The following is a 23,889-nucleotide window of genomic DNA, read 5'->3' on the forward strand; positions in this document are numbered from 1 at the left end:
AATATTTTTGATGTCAATTTCAGTTGTTTAAGCATCGTTAACATTGCCTGAAAATAGAAACAATTAAAACCACTATAAAAATAATAAACAAAAAATGCTAAAATAGCTTACAAAGCAGAATAATACGTAAACAATGGTAAAGTTAATTTTTTCGCTTATAAGCACAGGATACATAAATGGATGCACAAAACTTTTTTAATGTGTACTATATTTTTGTGCTTATATTGTTATGATTATTGTTATTACACATGTTTTCTCGTTTTTTTTTCTATTCAAATTGCGAAAAGCTCATTTCATAGTTTTTGAAATTATGAAATGAAAAAATGCATGGGCTTATCAATGTGCATCTGTTGTTAAGGTAAAGCTATCATTTGTATTAATTTTTATTATTTTTGGTATCTGCGAGTATGTTAATCTATATGTAATGTAAAATTGATTATATGGGTGTTTTAAAAGATAATTTTGGGGAGATAAAAAAATTGTTACATTTGTAAATCTGAAATAATAATGTTGTAATAAAATCAAACGACCTAATTTTGCATGAAAGTGAAAAATCATTTGGCATTTTGATTCAAAAAAATAGTATATCCGAAAACAAAATGAACATAAGCCGGTTAATCGATACAAAATCCGACACCAGGCTTATCTCTGACAAAGTTACCGAATTTGGTTTCAATCTAAATTCACGTTGGTTTGGAGTCAGATTTTTGATGGCCTAACCAATTTGTGCTATTCGAGACAAGGAGCATACTCACGAAATTGAGCAAGCTCTCAATTTTATTGATTGAGTTGATTCATCATCACGCTAATTTAGGCGAGTAAGCTCAATCCCTTTGATTAACTTCTTTCGAAATTTTCATAATTTGTAAACCCTCATAAAGGGTAGCTGTAAAATCAACCGTTTAACGTCTAAACAACAACTGTTACGAAAAACAAGTTTAATTTAAACTAGTATTTTAATAACTAAAACTTCCTGGATTTGAGATGTAATAAAAAAGTCAAATTACTAAGGCAAACGTTAGTATAAAGTCGATATAGACATTTGCTATTTTCAACAATGATCCAAACTGAAGAGACAAGGATTAATTTAATTACCTTATAATTTATATGTATGGAATTTTAAATTTAGCTTATCGCTTACCATCCAGCAAAAGTTCAAAATGAAGTTGGAAATCATCTTTCAAGCATGAAAATCAGTAAAATGTGTAACTAGAAAATCTAAAAAAAAATAAATAAATTTAAAAATCATATATAATGTCAGTGTATGCCAAGGCTCAGACACTCATCTGAAAATTTCAAAAATTGTACAATTTTCAAAAAAATCTATTAATAAATATTGCAAAAATTTAAAAGTTTCTTCATTTTTCAAATGAGAACCTGAACCTTGTTGTGTGTTGTATCAGTAAATATAAAGCATTTGTGTTTTACTTTCAAAAAATAATAAACTTTATTGATAATAATAATAATAGTAATAATAATAATAATAATTATAAGTATGTAAATTATGAGAGTGCATAAAAGATTTTTTTTACTTCAAATTTTTTTCTTATTCTTTCAGCATTTTTCATTTGAATCGGAACGTGTTAGAAATACATTTAAATTTGATTTTTTTCTCCATTACACACAAAATTAATTAAATTCTATTATTTTTTATTCATTTTTTCTTCATTTCTCCATTATGCATCATCAGGTAACGATTTGTTAGTAATTTTTTTTTGTTTCGTTTTTTGCTATTTTTTGTTGTAATGTAAATTTATTTTTATTGCAAATTTTTTATTTATTTTCATCTATGAGGAAGTTTAGTTTTAGTATGTTGAATAAATGTACTTGTTTTCAAAGAATTTGTTAAGTGCTATTGGAATATTTGAATTACTTTTAACTTTTTTTCTATTTTTTTTTTTCCATTGTTTGTCATCTAAAAGTTGAGAAATATTTTATGATTTTACTATTCTTTAATTTATAAAATGTCATGAAATGTTTGAAATATTAAGGTTATGACAGTGGGATATAAACTTGATAAATTTCAGCTGTTTGAGTTTTTAAAAATGATAAAAATCATTTTAGCTACTCTAAAAAAAATAATAAAAATGGCTATAAATTTCGACTGTAATTTTGACTATATTTTTTGGTGCATTTGTATATGACTTATAGAAATTAGAGAGTTTAGTACCAAAATTTCGAAAATATTCAATTTATTTTAAATTGAGACTATTAGCCACCATATTGCTGCTCAAGTATACTAAATAGCTTAACCAAGACTAAAATCTCGATCAACCATTTCATGTCCCAATTCCCAAATGTCATGTTAAGTCCACCAAAAATTTTATTTATATTAAAACATGTATATTGAAAGGAAGACGTGAATGTAAAAGTGAAAAATTATAATTGTAGTATTTAAAATCATATAAATTCAACTAATAAACGTAATAAAGTCGTTGACATAAAAAAAATCATTAAAATGTAAAAAAAATATTGAATACTGTCGATAAATGTTTTTTTTTTTTTTAAAAAAAGTTTTGATTCTCATATCGTATAACAATTGAGCTATTAAATTCCTCATTTTGAATGTATATGTAAGTGTATGTGTGTATTTGTGTGTGAAAATAATAAAAAAAAAATTGTCATAAATTCTAATTTAAGAGCTTCGTATCTGTATATTTTTATTATTTTCTGTGAAGGGTGATGAGTTCCTTTTACCTGGTAGAAATAATTAATTCAATTAATATTATCTCATTATGGAATGTAAATTCATTTTTACTCATATCGCGATGCATGGACCAATTTTTTTTAAATAATTTTTTCATCTCTTTCTTTGTTTTTCATTTTTTTCTTTTAAATTCTATTTAAGTTTTATGTAAAAATTGATTTTTCTTGCTAAAAGCAGAACGTATGCACATTTAATGTCGTAAATAATAAACTGAAGATTATTGAAATTAATTCGATTGTTTCATAAACATTTTTGAATAATCATTAAGTGAACTTTTTGAATTTTTGATAAATTATGAACTTTGATTCTTTAATACCACAAGTTTACAAATGCAAAAATTCAAATAAATGCAAAATTTCAGAATCATCAATCATGAAACAATCCTCAATCAATTCCAACTAATTTTCAGTAAAGAAAGGTAAATATATTCCCAAAAAATAGGTAATTTTTTTAATTGTAAAAATAAAATTGTTTTAACATTTTTTTATGACTTTAAATGTATAATTTTTTTTGTTGCATATTCCCTACATACACATAATTATAATCATAATAATAATAATAATAATAATTTTTTTCTTTTTCTCATTCATTTAATTACATATCAATCAACTTTTTTCAACATTCGTTTTTTTCATTAAACAAAGATGAATTTTGCGATATTTTATACTCAATCATTTATCATTTTTTTTTTTAATAAAACAATTATAATAATAATAAAAATATTTTATTTAGAGACACAATATAAATCAAGACAGTAGAAACATTTTAGTTATAGGTATATAATAACATACATGATCCATATATATAAGTAAGAAGAATATATTTTTAAAATATATATGTAAAAAATAATGCACAAAAAGTTTCTCATTGTAAAAACAAAAGGATTTCCTTATCAATCTTTCTTTCGAACAAAATAAACCTGCACATAAAAAATTCTGATTGTTATCTGTATATCTACGATTTCCTTCTTATTCTCATCGTCATCATCATCATCATCATCATTCGTAAAAGCTTTTATTTTTAATATATAAATTTTTAGAGCTACACATATCGATTGATTTTTTTCAGAATAAATTTGATTCAATAATAATTAATTATATGTATATCATTTTTTATAATTTTTTTTTTTTTTTCATTATTATTTGATTTTTTTTAGTTATAAGTTGTTATGCTTACGCCATGATCAAATGAAGAATGTATCCGACAATAATTGCAAAGAACATGAAACCTAGCCATATGATTATGCTCTCCTCAGTCACTGACCAATTATTACGATTATAGAAAAATTCACGAATGGCTTTGAGTAGGTTAAGGAACAAACTTTGTTTTGCACTTGTCACTTCCGTTGGCTTTTCGTCGTCTGATGAATCGACTGTAGTTAATTCTGTCTCTACATTTGATGGTTTATGGCTCTGCTGAATGTGATGATGCTTTTTCGATACATTAGTTTGTGATTGTGATGACTTTGCACTTACACTTGATTTTGTCACTTTTCTCGATGTACTCGTCGATTGACTTGAGGCTGTTGTCACTGTTGCATTTGCTGCTACTGCTTGAACTTCTGTTGCTTTTGGCAATTTATAGTGATATGCGGAAGATGCTGTACCAAATACATATTCATATGTTACAGGCGTATCATTTATTCTTCTCTTAACATCATCATCTGATTCCTCGTTATCTGATTCATCGCTACTCTGTCGACCATCAACTTCATCGCTGTCATGTGAATTTCTTGTTGAAGATGAGCATACGGATGTCGTTCGTTTAGATTTCATTACTCGAACTGGAATCACGCGGAGACTATAATCGGTGTCGTATTCAACTGTTTCTGTGAAACGGGTATCGGCACCTCGGTAGATCTAAAACATTAAAGAACAATTTTAATTAATACTGGAAATAAAGAGTCTTGTCATGAAAATAGTTACCTCCTCATATTGAAGATTCTTATTATTACTAGCAGCAGCAATTGCCTTTTGAAGGATATATTCAACGCTATCATTAAAGTGATTATTTTTACTATGCTGCCATTCAACTGTCAGTGTTGGTAATGTATCAATATGTGACTCATTTGCACTATTATTTATCACCGGGAAGTTTTCAATGCAACGAACAATCTTTACAACATTCGGTTGTGCTGCTTGTGTACGATAATAATATTCTTCAGACCATGTACCAATGCCAGCATGCTCAGTTTGTGCACATATACGGAATGCATAATCTGTAGACTCGTGTAATTTTTGTACTTTGATGGAATTACGTGTGCCTGTATAAATATTTTGAAAGTCTTTTGATGAGCTCTTAATTTTCATTTCAACATAAAAACGATGGAAGTCCATAATATTGGCACTCTTACTCATTGTAGACGTTGGCGCACCATCGCCACTACCCCATTTAAGTTTCAAAGAATTGTAGCCATATTGTATGCACTCTAAACGTGGTGGCTTCGGTGGCAAGGGTTTCGTCAATATTTTATGTGAAGGACAAAAGGCACCAGCACCAATCGAATTCACAGCCTGTACTCTTATCTTATACATTTGCTCTGGACTTAAATGCTCAATCAGTAAATCAGTTTGATTTTTATCCGTCATTAATTGACGATCACCACATTCTAGTATGTAATTAATTATTGCATTACCATTTGACTCTGGTTCTTTCCAATATAAATGTGCAGAATTCGATGAAATGGCAAACAGATCGGGCAAAAGTGATGGAATACCAGGCACATCAGCTGGTGTTCTTTGAGAGACAGTAGTTGAGTTTGGACTGCGACCAGCAGCATTGACCGCATGAAGACGGAAAAAGTAAGTGGTAAATGGCAACAGATCCTTCAAATCAGCACTCAATTCTGTGCCATGATATACAGTTGAAAATCCATCCTCCTCTTGTTTTGATGAACTTTCCAATTTATAGTCAATAATTGGTGCACCATTGCATTGTGGCTCTTGCCATGTAACAAATAAATTTGTTGGTGAGCGCACTTGAACTTCAGGCGTAAGAGGTTTACCAGGTTGTGCCGAACCAGCACGGAAAGTAAATTCATCAGACCATTCACCAGCACCAATACGATTCACAGCACGTACATGAGTTGTATATGATTCTCCAGGAAGGAGATCTTTAACAACACAATATGGCTCCTTGCCACGATAAACAATTGTCCTTTGCTTCTTTCTATCTGCATTACCTTCATTAAGAATTCCTTCTAATTCAAGTTCATATTCCGTTACAGGAGCTCCGCCTTGATAATGTGGTTTTTCCCATTGCAGCACTGCTGCATATGGTCCAGGTAGATTACTATAGTATGGAGTCTTAGGTGGATTTGGAACAATGGCTTCTGTTGTAATTGTTGATGTATCAGATGGTCCACTTACACCACCAGGTCCCTCACACAATACACGAACTTGATACGTTGTACCCGGACTAAGTCGATCACAAACAGCTTCCGCTAACGTTCCACTATAAATTCGCTCAAAAATTGCACCCGAACTGATTTCTAAATGATAGCATTTAATTTCTGCACCACCTCTATCATGTGGAGGATCCCATTTCACTTTGAAATTATATGCATGAATTTTTCCTTTTACTTGAGGCTTTGATGGACGTCCCGGTTGATCGGGAAGTGTTGCTACTGATATCTCATCACTCCATGATGATTGTCCTGCATCAGTCTTTGATGCTAAACGAAATTGATAGCTTGTTGCACGTTGAAGTCGTGTGCATTCATAAATTATTTCTGGTCCATAATAAACATTCATGTATCCTTGAGGGCCTTGGTTAGTCATTTGTAAAATAAATTCACCATCTTCACGTCTTCGACTCCAAAGTAATGCAATTGATGTTGTTGTTACATTATGAACTCGTGGAGGTAGTGGTTGAGGTGGTGGATATCCATCTGTATTATATGAAATTGGTTGTGAATACTCTGAACGTCCAACTTCATTAACTGCCGCTAAGCGGAATGTATACCATGCTGCTGGTGTTAATTTGTTAACTGTAAATTGTTTACCCTTAATTTTACATAACTCTGTAAATTCACCATCTGGCTCATTACTCATTTCGAGAATATAGTGGATTATATGTGATCCATTATCGACTGGTGCATTCCATCGTAGCTGTAATGAATTTTTGGTCTTTGCGAGAACTTTCGGTTGTGTTGGTGTGTCGGGTTCACGTGCCGGTGTCTTAAAAACAACTGGTTCAGTCTCTGATCCTTTTACATCATCCAAATGAGCACTAAGACACACATGATATTCTTGTCCTGCACGCAAATCCTGTATGCGACATGAAAGATTTGTACCACGAAAGATTGATTTATATTTGCCATCCTTTCCACGATCACCCAATAGAATTTCGTATCGTATATCGTTGGTGTTGAGATTGACTAAGGCATTTTCAGTTGGTTGTGGTGGAGCTTCCCACGTTACAAGTGCTGTATGTGATTGAATCTCCTTAACTACTGGTGGTTCAATTGATGATAAATAGTCAATAAGAATTTGCATATCATCCTCCTCATCTGGTACACTCGATGACTCTTCACCATCATCACTTGTACCAACTGATGAAGCACCTCCAGCAGAATTTGAACCATTTCGTTGTAAATTATTTCTACGTGTACCACTAGAGCCATTGAGATTGTCATTTCTATTATTGATTCTTGATGTTTGGGAATGAGCTTGTGTTGACGTATTACGCGATTCCAATTTTCTTATTAACTTGTTATATTGTCGCTGGGCCCTCTCGTTGTTTTGATAATTATTATTATTTATCGAATTATTGTTATTGTTGCTAGAGTTGCTGTTGTTGTTATTTGTGCTATTCGGAGGTGATGGCGAATGTGACAATTGTTGAGCTTGCTGATGATTCATTGTCGTATATAATTGATTTGTTGAGCTGGCTTGATTTGTTGGTGGATATCCTGCTATTGGATTATAATATTGTGGAGCTGTTCCGTTGGCAGATATCTAAAATAAATTCGTAAAAATATTAAATTAGTTAATGAGTTTTTAATTTGTCATCCCCTATCTATGTTTATGTTTTCAAGGGGCATGCAACTATTTAAATTTATTTTATGTTTAACGGTTATCTGTTGTTGATGAAAAAAGTAATTTTGTTCAATAATCCATATTAATTTGCATTATTTTGTATAGTCTCGAATAAAACCCCCAATGTATGTTTCCGTTCTGTGTCAATAGATCAACGTCATCAAAGCTGTTCGGTATTTCACATTTGTGTAAATATAAATATTATTGTGAGAGGAAATCGAAAGCTGTTTTTTATTGCTACAAGATTTTTGATAAGATATTTTACACTTTTGTGTGTGAAGCTACATATATTTCAAATGTTTCAATATACTGTAATTCTATTGGAGAAATTGATTTTATATGAAATCCATCAATATATTTTGATCGTCACTTGTTTCGGTAAATACAAAGCGATGTACAAAAAAAACTTATTTTTTGATAAATTAAATAACAATATTAAGTGTGATGGAAACAAGCCATGCAGTACACCGTGAACATTCATTATCGTGTAGCCTTCAATTAGTTACATATAAAAAGGTATTTAATCGTGGCAACTAAAAATCTTTTATTATTGTTCACTTTAGAGAATTTTAAGTGTGATTTTACTGCTGCATAAAATCAAAGCTGTAAAAATGGATAAAAGGGAGAAACTTTTATGGTCTTATTGTAAAAAATAAGTTACTGACTATTATGAGATTGATCTACTTTCTGCTAATACAATAAGAAAAAGCATATAAATGTAAGCATTAGCTACGGACCTAAATGGAGCATTCAGTCTAACACACAAAATCATAGATAATCAACTGCGTAACGAGCTTTTTAGCAAAAAATGCAGACACAAAATGCTCATGTATAAACATTTCATGAAATGTTATTTTAATGAACTTCAACTTAAACATTGTAGCTGAAAATTATCAATTGCCAATTATAAATTTCCAACCATCAAGGGAAATTGTTAAATAGCTTAAGAGATTAATTAATTAAAGAAAACTACCGGACTGTTGAATACAGCAGAAAAACTTGAAAATATTTGGTTATAATTAGACAAGCTGATAAGAAAAGCTCACGAATGAAAGTAAACACCTGCAAAAATATGATTAGTTTATTTTTAAACCGCACACCTTGAGCAAATGAAGCTTGAGAAAATTGGAAAATACTTTCATTAATTTGTACTAATTTCATCAGAATTTGAAGGCTCTTGTATAATTTCTTTTATGACAAGCTGGATTATGAGCTAATTCAAGTAGTCTATACAGAATCAATAACGACTAGAACTCGAACTCGACTCGGATTTTATATGGAAAAGTCTCAAGCCGATTTGACTGTATATCCAATTTTAGTTCAGTTCTAGATCAGATAAAGACACTTAGATCCTGAACTCGTAATGTACATAAATTTATAATCTCAATTTAAATCAAATTAAGAAGAAAGTCATACAAAGCTATTTAATTTCGCAAAATTTCCGTTAACTTGCTCTTTAGTATTTATGATCCCTAAATGTTATAGTTATTACATTTTAAAATCTATTTTAGTAGGACCAATTAAATTAGAAACAGTTGTCTGTACACAACAAAATGAATCAAATTTGTTATCCGAGCAAAATTAAACCTTTCTTTTTAAAAAGCATTAAACAGCTGAGTTGAATAATTAAAACTAATTTGTATATTTGAAATATTCAGGAAAGAAATAAGTGATACTGTTTGAACGATAATTGAGATATACTAATTTGCATTTTTCATAATCCTTAACTCATCTAAATGAGCGTACCCAAGAGCATATTCTATCAATATAATTGAACGTGCTCAATTTTGTGAGCATCTTTTTAAACATGCTCCTTATCTGATCGAGTTCTATTTTCAGCTTATATCTGTTAATTCATCATCACTACTTTCAGTTTTTAGAGTCAACCCTAATCCCTTCTTTACAGTATATTTTTTTAAAATTGTTAGAATTTTCATATCCACACAATTTTTAAAATCCACTTTTCAATTTCGTTCTTTACAAAAAAAGTCTGTCGTATCATTAAAAATTATTATAATGCATCAATTCCTTCCCATTTCAATTATAATTAGGTAATTACATATACGATGATTACTGTACCTCTTCAGTCTTTTTCAATGTTATTGTTATGATTAATTTTGTAACAGGCTGTTGATTGTCACTCAAATCGATATTACTCTCACTCTTTTCGTCGATTATGTTACAGCAATTAAATTCTTCACAATTTATTTTATTATTATTATCGTTATTTTTGTCAATCACCGTTTGATTATCAGTAACGTCGTCAATATAATTAAGACTACTGCTTGCCGTGCTCGAATTATAACCGCTTGATGATGCTGCATACGTGGACACTTCACAATAGCGACTGTTTATTTCCATTTTCGCTGTCGTTTCACTTGTTTAAAGCGTTTTCAAGTATTAGTAGAATTCTGTTTCGTTCGTAAACGCTTAATTAAAAAATTGAATGTGTTTATGGGTTTTTTAGTCTACAAAAAACTTTATCGCACTTTTCAATAATTTTTTTTTTCTGTCTTTAAAATGTTGTGTCGCCCAGTTAGTAAAAAATCGCTATCAATCGCACGTAGACAATTTGAAAGGAAGTTTTCTTTAGAATTTGTAGCTACGGTTAGTATTGTGACTACGTTATCAGCTCTATTGGAAAGAAATTTGTTTTAAAAATGAGAATTTATAAGCTTTTTATTTAAAGCTAGTGCATTTCATTTTCATTTCATTTGTTTGTATGCAAATTTCTGCTTTTGCAACGTTTATCGCTATAATATGCATGTTAGGAATTTTTAAAATTTTGTGAATTTAATGAGACAAATTTTGCATATTTAAATTGAATTTTTAATGGCGATCTGCATCCCGAACGACACAAATGATGAAGGCTCCCCGCGGAGTTTCAAAGGCTCCGCTAAACCATATAGCAGCCATTAAGATTCCACATGAAGACGGCTTCCATTTAGTGTTAATAAAAGAGGTTTAGCAGACCCTTTAAAACTCCATAGTTGAGCCTTCTTCATTTGTGTCGCTCGGGATTAACATCTAAAGGTCTCAACAATTAGTAGCACAACAAGTATTATAAAAATTTCCATTAAAGTATTATAATAAATAAATGTTTTATATTCTATAAATACAAAAACTGACAACACAATCGAGCTTCTTAAGTGAATTGTATGAAAAAAAGCTGTGCTGATAATAACAAAAAATACTGCTGATAGCACTACATTCACAGAAGTTTTTGCTTTGACTTTAATAAAAATATCGCGAATTTGCTACTTTTGTGTTGCCTATTAAAAATGAAATTGACGAAACTGAAATTTTACTGCCATAAAAACTGTTTTTATGACAATTGAATTGCAAACTTTTTGCTGAAATAAGTCCAACTAAAATCCACAAATGAGCTTGTAATTGAATTTTTTTAAATCAATCTATTGGTTCTTAAGACATGCTTACGGCAGCAAAACAAACAAGTAACTGATTTAGTTATTACTGTAAATTAGACTCATTCAACAGAAAAAATCTCATACAAAATTATATGTTAAGGTTAATGACTTTTTTTCATCGATTAAATCATGCACTTGCAATAGTCCGATGTTATTTAACATTTTGATATTGCACAAGATTGGTTTGCCTGTATTAGTTGTCAATAGACAAGATTTATGCAATGATAAAAAAGATTGTTTAACCATTTTCCATTTCTGATGCTAATTTTATCAACATATTGTGCAGATATCAATAAAAAATTCAAATTTGAATGAGCAATGATATTTATAAACTTGGAATTTTTAATATCCATTGAAACTTGCAAATGCAAACTAAATATAGTTTGATGGAAGCATAGTTTTGAGTGATCTTTAAAAATAATAATTTTATGATATTTCAGCATTTTTGAATGTCATTAATATTATTTTTTGAAACTAATAAAATTGAAAAATTTATTGTTAAAAATTTAATCTTTGAAAAATTTTATTTATTTTTTATTTTGAAAATATTTAAATGTTTAGTTAAGTTTGACCCCGAGCAAGTATCTAATGTTCAAAATACAACAACAATCCAAACAAGTGCATTAGTAATAAATATTTGAACATTCAATTTTGATATCTCTATTTGCTTTAAAATTAAAATATTAATTCAGTTATTTAAATAAAGTTGGTGATAAGAGTCACTCAGATTTTCAGTTCTTCACGTTTACTTTTATAAATAACAACTGAATCAACTTTACTTTTTTTGATTTACATTTTATTTTCTCAGCAAATAATTCTGACTGAACTTTTACGTTAAAAGATTTCTCTCGGGTACAATGAGGTGAATTGTTCTCATTTCTGTGTCTTAAGATTTTTTCACGGGCAATCTTGCGGTAGAAATTTTTTATAAGAGAAAGCATTACATTACAATTGCTGGAAAACAACTGCAATTGGACATTGCTTTTTACACCAGACTAAAACATTTTTGACATTTTTTGTTGACTTCAAAATTATATTTATTTATTTTTAAGTACTACCTATGCTTAGGCCTGAGTGATTGTAAGTCTCAACATTAATTTGACATTAGTGTCAGTAACACGATATGCGGTAAATATTTACGGAAATGGAATAGAATGCAGAACCGGCTTTAAGAATGTATAGTTATTGAATTACTTTGTAACTATTGGGCTTGGCCGTTTCGAAATTCATACTCAGTAATTGGAAGTTTTTTGCTTTAATTTATGGAAGCAAACCTTAAAGCCAAGTGACAGTCAATTGGAAAATACAAACAAGTTTGCAAATTTCAAGTATATTGTATCGAGTTAGAACTAGACATCAACTAGATATTAACTAGTTCTAACGTATTTCTTTCCAGTCATCAACTGGACATCAACTTGTCATTGACTAATTCTAATGTATTTCTTTCCACTCGTGATCACTTTGAACTTTTCAAACTGTTGAGATTTCAATTCGAAATGAAACTACTCTTTCGGCCAAGCCCTATTGATTTCTTCACTTGAATAATGTCTGTTCAATAAATAATTTTTCCATGTAATGTATAACCGTAATTGGATTTTAAATTTTCATGCCTTCGTAGTCAATGACTTTCAATAGAAGATTAATAACGAAAGTACAGATTCGTAAAATAATATATTGACTAAAAACCACTAAGAAATTCGTTTAAAATTCCATCAAAAAAGTAGATAACTTCACAAGTTGTCCATTTGATTCCAACAAAAAAAAATTATAATGACTTCGTTTTGATTTGCCTCATTAATTTCTTATCAGCAAAATTTTAAAACAAAATTACTTCACATTTATTATTATTAGCTTGTGTTGACAAAAATTCGCACACAAAATTAAGCAAAAAAAAAGTCCCAAAACATGAAATTAAAATGAAATGCAAGGTCTCGTGAATCACACTTTTCGATTTAGCTGCTAAAAAACTATAAATTTTTAGTATAGAAAAACAACTCAATCAAGTACACGTGAGCTAACTCATTAGGTAACTGAAGTAAGGAGGAAAAATTTTCCACAACAAACCATTTTAGTCCGTTATATCGTCGCCACGTAATGTCGTGCAAATTCCAATTGCTCTTGCCTTTCTTTTTTTTACTCAACAGAATATAAGTCAGCAAAAGTCGAAACAACAATTTTCCGTGATTCCACAAATTTAACAATGTGATCTTTTTTTCATAAGCTTGTACAAAAAAAAAGAATTGTTAAACTGTATTGGAGAGGAAAAATGGTGATTTTGCTGCTTAAATGAGCTCAAATTATATGTCTGATGATCGACAACACTTTTAATATTCCACTACAAATATGACAGCCATCAGAATTCTGTTTTTTAAGCCCGCTCAACAATTTTTTCCAGCACAAAATAATAACAATAAAAATTCCCCGTTGAACGATGGAATTGATAGATATTTTATTGTGGAATTTCGGTTCCGTTTTTAAATACTCGAATTTACCGCGAGCCGCGCGTGATGTTGATAAGACAGCGAGTAAAAATAGAGTGACTCATGAAAATCATCAGGTTTTGATTTACACAAAAAAAACTATCTAAATTGAGATAATACTTTAATTATTTTCATTTCAGTAATGATTTACTCCCCTCTACTGCACTAGACATGATTCTCTCACTTTTTGTATTTTTCCTCTCTTTATGGAGTTCTTTTAACGTACTTCTTACTCTTACAATCAAATTAAAAGACAGTTTGTCTTTTCTTATGTCCATTTCATTTCCTTTCCACAAGTACGACTTGTTAAAGTCAAGGATACATCAAGTCAAATGTCCATTCTATTTTAAATCTGATTGATTAATGCTAATTTTTTAATTCCAATAATTTTTTATTCCTTTAACCATTAAGCATGGAATTCGGAAATTAAGAAGAATATAGCCGTGATTAGTCTGTCTATTTGATTTTGCAATGGATGTTTACTTAAATTAGCGACGTTCTTAGCTGTGGAATACAATTTTTCTCACACAATTTCCGGTTCTTGGCTTATAACTTTTGTACTTAAAACCTATAGCCTCTTTACAACTAGAAGTCCTAGAGACCTATTTCAAGACTTGGCTTTAGTCATAGTTGACATAGTCATGGTCTCTAAGAATTGTCTGTAGTCTCGGTCCAAACCGAAACATCATAAAATGCGCTTTAATAACAATCAACTCTCTCTACTTATTTGCAGCATAACATTTCTCACCAAATGTGAATGAGATGAATTAGATACTTCTTATTTCATAGCTAGTTGCACTTAATTTTTCAATACCTTAAACCATCTATAACTGTATGAGTGCTCAAACAGCTTAAGTGCTGAAATTTAATTTACTAAATGATGAATTTCTTCGCGTGCGATTTAACTAAGCTTGTTATGCTGCTTCTTTTTATTTTCATCACTCAAAAAACAACTATCTTTCAAGCTAAGAGCATTTGGTAAATGGCAGTAAAGTTATACTCAATTGAATGCTTATCATGTACCGCACTTTGGATGTATTACATGAATGCACACCAAATAAAATATTGCTTATTTTAAAAATATACAAAATGAAATGATTAATGAGCAAGAAAGTTGTGTGAAAAATAAACTATTAAGTTCTCTTTGAGTTGTCAAAGCTTAAAAGGTAGTCAGGAAAATAGAGATGTATGGTGTCACTTGTATGGAAATTAATTCCAATTTGGTTATCTAATAAGCTTTTCGAACAATTATGCCACAAAGCCAAATTGTTTTCGCGTGACTGTCCTAAGAGGAACTTGAAAAGGGTCTTCTTTTGATTAATTATCTGATTATGAAACCCGAAGTGGCATCAATTTTTAAAAGATTATTTGATTTATGACCTTTTTAAAGATATTTCATGAATTTTTCATTGTTTTATACAAGATAATTTATTAAAGATGAACATAATGTGGTTAGGTCATGGATTTTCAAGCTATGCTGATTTAGCTCAAATAAGGAATGTTTAAAGTAGCAGAAAATCAAATATTATTGTTTATTGCTATTAAGGTTTAATTGAAAATTATGAATTTTGACCAGAAAAATCTTAAAATTTCTTTCTTTCCAAAATTCTCATTCAGTATCAAACTTAACATCTACTCAGAAACCAACTCATGATTCTCAAAAATTAATAATTAAACACTAAGAAAAGTTGACTTTCTTGATAACAGAACATAATATTATGCTCGACATAAAGCTCATCATCCAACATTAACAATGAACAATCATTACTGTAATCAACACTGCTGTTTACTGATGCTGCTGTAATATTCACCACAATGAAATGTCAATGAACTTTTTACACACATCCAATTCATTCATTACAACCAGATTTGCGTATGGTGAAAAGTTTTCTAGTTTGAGCTTGTAGCGACATCTAGATGTGAATTTGAATTTGAGCTTTTTTTACTCTCAGGGAAATTTATTTCTGCGATTTTAAACAATTTTCAAATTTTTGGTTTATTAAATTGGTTTTTAATAAAATAATCGAGCACTTTTGAAATAAATTTATCAAAGTATAATTTTAGGCCATCAAAGTCTTGCTTTTGTTGTAATAAATAGAAAATTTGTTCTTAATATGAAGATAAGCTTCTTAATCACCTGTTGAATACTTTTGACGTTCAATCGATTGTAAATTTTCTCTAAAAAATGAGTTGCCAATGCATCAAGCCTTGTATTTAATATAAATGCACATATTTTGTTTCATAAGCATGCACTTTGTATGTCATCTTGTATGAATAACGAATTTATGAATTGTTGATAGGAAGACTGTATTGATAATCGATACGAGAGAACCTCTTCGTTTCAAAGTTCAAGTTCAAAACAATTTTATCAAATTTACTTTAAAACTTTCATGAAAAGACATAACTCAATGTGGAATGACAAAAAATGCAAATGATCATATGCTGTCAAACAGAACAAATCCAATTAACATGCAATTGCCAATTATGCACTTAGAAAATGGAAAAGAAAGTTTTAGTATATGCGGATTAGAAGTGTTTCATAAACAATTGTATTAAAGCTCATAGATAATCTCAGAGGGAAAATGTGTGTATGAAACATAAAAAAATCAAACCGGAAAGTCTGTGTATCTTATTACATTTGTATTTAACTTATTTTATCAATGTATATGTAACTACTATATTATTAGAAAATGTCAATAAGAATGGAATGTGGAAGTAAAAGGCATGTTAGTCGAGCAGGCAATTCTTCTTTTAATGAATGCACTTATTATTTTTTACGTTTCTCATTTATTTTGTGGGTTGTAGAGAAAGAAGTTTAATTTTTTTATGACTTGTCTTAATAAAATTATGCACGCTCTCAATTTTAACTGAACTTTTTTTTAAAACATAACTTTTAAGGGGGAAATTGAGGAAAATACATTCACTGTAGATAATTGTGATTGTCTCTGCAGTTAATTTCTCTTTTGAGTAGACTAATTTCTGAATTGCAAAGTTCAATAAACTTTTTGGAATATTATTTTTGAGTCTTCTACACCTTCTGTCATCAAAATGTTTTCACTACCCTTAAGCAAAAATCGTGAGTCGAAGTGGCTCGGTGGCGGAAAAATCAGACAGCTCGATCCAGATCATGGGTTCGGACTCGGCATGGGAAATTTTTCACGTGTCCTTTTTCGAATCATATGTAGTGGAAACGCGGCTCAAGTCTTCCTTTGTAGGCTAGAGATAATAAGCTGATAATAGCGTCATCAAAGGAGTGGTTCTGATCCCACTATAAACTGTAGGTAATTGAATGCAAGTGGTCTGGCGCACCCTCACTCGTTAAACAATCATTAGCCGCGAATCGCCCTAGCGCAGCTCTGGATCTTAAAGATCTGAATAGCTAAAGGTTTTTTTTTTTTTTTAAGCAAAAATCAGAATTCGAAGATCGACTTGTATTTAAAAGAAAAATTCAAGTCTGTTTAGTGACCAGAATCCACATTAAAAATTAAAGAAAAATGATCGTTTTTAAGCAAACTATCAAAAATATTTTTCAAACTCTTATCTGAGCAAGAACCACAAATAAGGAAACAGATAATAAACCCAAGTTCCCTTTTTGCCAAATCTCCAAAACCAACAAATTGTAATTCAATTAAAGGAAATGATTAATGATTGTAAAATTATCCCATATTTACATATATTGCCAAGAAAGGCACGATAACACCCATGTACGTACAATATTTCATTCATCTGAATCTTCATCATTTCTTTTTGAAGATGAAACGGCGATAAAGAAGCAAAACTGCAACTCTGAATGTTTGTGTTTAATGGATGGAAGTGAAGGTCTATCAATGTCTACATGTGCTTGCTTTCATAAAGAAGAAGTTGAAAAAGAAATCTTTTTTTTTGAAAGCTCCAAAATAAGACAATTCACTTACGTACACATAAAACAGTACATCTTATGTTCATTTATGCCTTCTCCTCTACTTTCATCTCTCTATTTCGCTCATTTTACTCTTTCAATCATCGCAACATATCACAATGTGAGCATAAGAAAATTGCCTTTAAACATTTACGGTACTTTGCGTTTATTGTTGTACATTCATATCGGCTTACTTTTATGTTTTTCCTGGCGTCTGCCTTGCAAAACCACATAACCCAATTTTTACATTGTTTTATTCATAAACATTTTTTGTAGATCTTAAATTTTATTTAAATATGCATGCATGTTTCCTGCTATAATGGACGCACCCCTTAATTATTTTAATCTGTGTTAATTTATTTGTTTTTCTCCAGTTAAAAGTTTTAATCCGGAGATGTTTGCAGTATGTGTCATTTTGTCTTAAGCTAGCTATAAAGTATTTTAGTTCGATGCAATTACTAAGCCAGAGCAGGAAGTCGAGTCGATTCAAGTAAACTTCAAGTGTTCCAACGATCAGTACTAAACAAAGATCAAAGAACAAGAAGAGATTTACATGCTTCACAAAGTTTGAAGAAGTTTTAAACCAAAATTCTCAAAAACAAGAGATTTCAAAGAATAAGATTAATTAATTTAAATTTTAAGAATCCACAGGACAGAATGTTTCCATTGAAAACCAAATTTAGCTCAAATTCTTTCTGCCTACCATCAAGCAAGCCTCCAAGCATTTTTCTTCATATCATTCGGAAACGGATTGCAATTATACAATGAACAAGTGAATGAGAAAAAATAAATGGCAAAACAGAGGGAGGGAGGAGTAGGAGAAGCTACATGGCAACGAACGATGAGGCAAATAACCTCATTACAAGTGCACACGGGCGGCACACTTAAATGATATTTCTGTGTGTGAATATATTTTTTAAGAAATGTAGTATTAACCGGCTATTTTCATGATTTTAAAGTACAACCATCAATTGTTTGTTATGACTAAAGTGTTAATTTGAAAAGTTTGGCAGTGGACATTTCTTTACATACCGGTTCTTCCCGTATTTTCCAAAAAACGCTCTTTCAATATTTTTTCTGTAAAATTATCACATTTAAATATAAAAAATTATCACAAGTCGTTGCAAATGACCGTGAAAAAATACAGCTAAGTAAGTTGCTTCATTCAAGAATTTCCCAAATGTGACTTTAGTGATTCATGAGGCTATAAATTTATTATCATGAGCTTTGAGACTAAAATTTTGTCGACCACTTGAGAACTTTATTAAATATGTGATTAATGTCCAGACATCAAATATTTAGGCAATTAAAAATTTTCTGATTGACTGGGCTCTGCCCATAAAATTAGCAAATAACAATTCAAATATTGAAAGATTCTTAAACATTTTTGGGCTTCTTTAGAACGTAATTTCTTGTGTAAAGACGTTGACACGACTGTCGAAATGTCAAGCATTAACATGAAAATGTAATGAACTTGTTGCTTGAATTAAGGAAATTTTCAGTTCACATCAACATCGATCGTCTCGCGTCAATTCACAAATTTAATCTTAAAAGTAAATCTTATAACTTCATTTGTCATTGTTGACTGTATTTTCTCATATTTTGCCGCAATTCTCGTTCTTACTCGAACGAATTTACATATTTATGAATCATTTGAATATTTGCACTTTTCAAAAGAGTTTCTAGAATGGAAAAAGTTATTGTAGGCGATTCTGAATGACTGATCGATGTAATCACGTAGACTTATGTCAATTACACAAAAGTGTTTAGTGAAACTGTAAATAAAACGTAAATGAAAATTGGTAGACATAAGCAGTGAGTAATTTGCATGTTATTTAAACAAATTGTAAGCAGACTTTGTTTAAACTTTACAGAGTTCTTAAATTTTATATGTGGAACACTAGCATGTTACTAATTAAGTTTCAAAATGAGCTTACAGTAAGTATTACAACATTATTTAGAAGTTGTAAATATCTGTCAAAAATGTCTAAACAAATTGACAAAATCAGTCTAATAAATTAAGCGAAACTGTAAGTGTAGAAAATGAGAAATGAATTAAATATTACTCGACCTGAACGATGTCTACAGTAGTTGAATAAATATATAAATATTAATACTAGACATTAAGCGACTGCCCACGCATAAAATGCTATTACAAATTATCATATGCCATGTTCAGACTTTGCTTTAAAATTTGCAGCCGGCAAAATGAAAATTATTTTCTTCATTCATATTTTTTTTTTATTTATTGCTGTTATTTATGGAAAGTTCAGTAAGACAATGAACGAGATTATTGTTTATTGACGTTGAATGAAGCCGGATGTAAAGGAGAATTGAAAGAAAAAGGGAAAAGCGGTATTTTCGATTTTAACTGCATTTTTCTCTTACTTTTCTTAAAATAATTATTCAAGTTAGGGGTCGTTCACTTATTAGATTCGCTATTGGACGGAGTGCAACTTTGTAACAGCCTTGACAAAAATAATCGATGCAAAAAATACCAATGGTCGACTATACTTTCCCATGAAAGACTTAAAAACATGCTAAAAATGCATAACATGAACAGCACAACGAGTTCGCTAGGTCTCTGTTACATCTTTGCATTCACAGTAAATGAGAAGTTTCCCTGACGGCACCATGACAATTGAATCGACCTATGTGCCGCTCGGGTGAATTCTTTGGATAATAAAATTATTCTTCTATTTCTCAAGTCTTATCTCTTATGAGCCGTAACGACACGAAAAATTCCTTACCCCAATTTTTATATTCAAGACTGGATTCATTCATAAAATCACCTTTAAATGTATGTATGTGCTGTGTATTAAGCAGCAGTATTATCAACAAGTGTTTATTTATTACAAACATTAAAGAGTAGGAGAAATAAAATAAAAATATAAAGCATGATAAATAAACATAAAATTTGCCGTTTGATAAAGCATGAAAACTAATAATAAAGGAATTATATAATGACAATATTCATAGTGTTGGCAAATGAGGAAGTTCAGATAAAAAAATGTGTATATGTGTGCATTGAAATTACTTTACTTGTTCTTTTCTATCAATTTATTAATGCATGCAAGCATGTCGTGTAGTTTCCATGTAAATTGTAAAGTACTTATTGGTTACTTAATAAGATAAAGTTTAATAAGCATGGGATAGAATCCCAAAATATTATTATTGTGCTTCTACCTCAAAAGTGCAAGCAATCTATTTGAATTGTAATGGAATCAGACAAATTATTATGAAATGCCATACAAAATTTGATAAATACTCCATAGTGACCAAACAAATTAGTCATCCAATCATGCCCATCAGCATAAAATTGGAATTGCATGTAGTCATTTATTTCGTTAGAGAATAGCTTATGTTTGCCTTGCGTGGTTGACAAAATATTCTGTTTTTCACGAGTAAGCAGTAAATGAAATAACAATTTGGTTGTTACTGAATTCGATTCACACTTGGGACACATTTTCGTACATTCAACATCAACACAACTTAATTATTTTCCACTAACGTATTGCTTTATATTTAAATAAAAACTGGCAAAAATTGCATTTTCATTGAACACAATTGAATTGACACATTTTTACCTTATTTTAATTCCATTAAATTTCAAGTGAGAAATTATTTTAATTATCGAAACCGACAAAAAAAAGAATTCCAATGTAAGAGAATAATGACATTTATATTTTTCTGTCGTCCATTGTCGATGACTCAATATCATATTAAAGAACAAAAACAAGTTGTTGACTGATATTTTGTGTTTGATTGTACGTCAATAAATTTAAAATTATGGGTTACAATCTGATAAATGTTGGAAAAATAATTTGATGTGACGCAAGCGATGATGATAGGGACATGTTTACGAAAAAGACATAGAGAGGAACAGGTCTGCTTTTGGAATATGTTTGGCAATTAATTCAATATTTTTGCATATTCGATATCAGCCACGAACAGCACAATTCGGTTAATGGATTAAGACACTGAAACAAGCCGGCGTGACTCTAAATTGATGATGGATTCCAGAGCGAATCCGGTCTGTAAATGGATTTAGGATCGATAGGCCGACTTGAGCTATTCTGGAGCTAGACTAGCATATGGTAGAATTTTACATGAAAAATTTATTAAACACCCACATTTTGATTATGTCTTTAAGACTTGATCACATTGATAATTAGCATTGTCACCATAACATGGTGATTAAGCCATAACAGACTAGCAATTAAATTCCTAAGGGCTAATTTTTAAATAAAGCCTTATCGCTCTTTTTCATATGTTCATTCGACCTTTACCAATTTAATGCATATTCAATAGCTTTTGTATTTATTTTTATGTCTTTTAAAATCTGTTTTTGCATAATTTATTGTGATAATAAACTTTTTTAACAACATTGTAGTTACAAAATAATTTTATGATCGTTCTTTTTTATGCTGTTGTAACAAAATTGACATGAACGATAAATAATGCTTTATTGTTTTGCAATATAAATAAATCTTTTTGAGCATGAATGAATTGATTTGAATTTGTAGGGTGTCAAGCATTTTGCATTGTTTAAAGGAACTTGAAAGTATTAAATTGTAGTTCCCAATATGAACATTTGCCTTTATCATTTCAAAATATTCCATAATTTATAGGAATGCATTCACCAACTATAATGCAGCCTACATTCATTATTCATTTTAAAACTCCAATAATTTCCACATTTCACTTTAACCCAGTTGTAAATTTTAAATTTAATAAGAATTAATGAAGAAAACTTGTGTCCAAAAAGGAAAAGTAAGTGTCAACCTTGTAGTATTTATTAATTAAATATCCGTTCAACAACAGAATAACCGCAAATTTTAAGAAAAATCTTTAAAAACTTACGAAATGACCGTGGATATGGTGTTGTACACCTTGTACACCACTTTGTAGCTGTTGATGTTGTGTTGATAAAATTACATGACGTAGTGTTCCATTTTCATCAACTATCTGTTGCATTACATGTCCTGGTGGCACTTGAACCGGCATTGGAATAGGAGGTGATCCACTTTGTGATACCATTGGCACTGTGACTGGTCCTGTAATGAGATTAAAGGAAATTTGCAATTATTAAGATGTGTGAATAAAGATTAAAATGTCAATTATATTATGATCCAGTTTAAAAAAGTCAATCTCCGACATTAAAGTACTCTCAAACCAGGATTCAATAATCACTATTGAAAACCTCATGAGCAACTCATCATCACCATCATTATTGACATATATGGAGCACTTGTGTATTGCATTCATGTCATTTATAGAAAAAAATGTAATCAGATCACATTCATGCATAGCAAATCAGCTGTTACGACTTGAGAATGATGCAATACTCCTTTATTGAATATATGTACTGAATTTAAATACCCTTTTGTGTAACAAGAAAATTATATGCGCACCAGAAAACTCTCTCTTTATCACTCAATAAATATATTACGTATCTTACTTATTCTAGCAAGTTATAATTGAGAGATTCAGAATTTAAGTTGTATTTAATAGAGTTAAAAATTCAAATTGAGCAAAGGATCTTCATTAAATTCCGATGTCTGTGAAACACAACAAGTAAAGCTCCATTTCGGTTCTCTTGATTTTGTATCAAATGGTCAATTTGAGTCAACTCGATAGCATTTGAAATACGACTTTATTCGACTTTTTCATACAAAATCTGAGTCGACTTCGAGCTCTGACTACGAGTTAGAGGTAGGTAAATTTCATTAAAAACCAAGCATGAATACATCAAATTTAAATCACAATTCAACAATAAAACATTAAATGATAAAAATTTCACCAAGTCCATATGTGCAGTGAAATTTTCTTTAAAATGTTGAACAATTTAAAAATAAAATTGCTATTAAAACTGTAATTAATCAAGCTCTTGTGCAGTTGAAAATAATTTTTTGAGGACGCAACACTGCACAGCATGAAAATGATTCGTCTTGTGCGAAAAAAACACAGAAAAATAAATCAAATTTAAAACACAGTTGGAATTTTGATGCTCGAACATATTTTCTAGGAAAGAAAAACACCGCCAAAATAAAAACAATAATTTTAAACCAAAATAGACTTTAAACTTTCTCTTTGACTTCATTTCCAACAAAACAACAAACGTGTATTTGAATAATATTTAAAATTTAAAGTTCACCTTCATTTGTTTTATTATTTTTTTGCAAATTAAAAAATATAATTTTCATAAATTTATATTTTCCACTTAGACGCCATCGACAATCGGCTCCAGTGATATATTTGTATGTATTTATTTATATCTATTCACTTACTTAGTTTTATTCTATCATAATTTTGAATGAGAACCAATCGGTCCGTA

At 30.1% G+C, this 23,889-nt stretch overlaps 1 protein-coding gene across 3 annotated transcripts in view; it reads right to left on the minus strand.

The window, feature by feature from the left end:
* Positions 1-3,780: 3,780 nt before the first annotated feature.
* The window catches only part of mtgo (miles to go), a 78,821-nt gene continuing 58,712 nt past the window's right edge, over positions 3,781-23,889 (minus strand). For 2 of the 3 annotated variants that reach the window (XM_070649226.1, XM_070649227.1), the window contains exons 3-5: positions 22,416-22,609; positions 4,633-7,665; positions 3,781-4,566 (exon numbers count right to left, since the gene is read on the minus strand). In XM_070649226.1, the coding sequence (XP_070505327.1) occupies positions 3,880-4,566; positions 4,633-7,665; positions 22,416-22,609 (3,914 nt within the window). In that variant the 3' untranslated portion in view covers positions 3,781-3,879. Of the gene's footprint in view, positions 4,567-4,632; positions 7,666-9,825; positions 10,531-22,415; positions 22,610-23,889 lie in introns of those variants that run through there. The other variant, XM_070649229.1, reaches the window with a different exon arrangement.

Source organism: Chironomus tepperi, unplaced genomic scaffold (assembly GCF_022539635.2).
Source record: "Chironomus tepperi strain 1889 unplaced genomic scaffold, CSIRO-AGI_Ctep_v1 contig_421, whole genome shotgun sequence".
NCBI lineage: Eukaryota > Metazoa > Arthropoda > Insecta > Diptera > Chironomidae > Chironomus > Chironomus tepperi.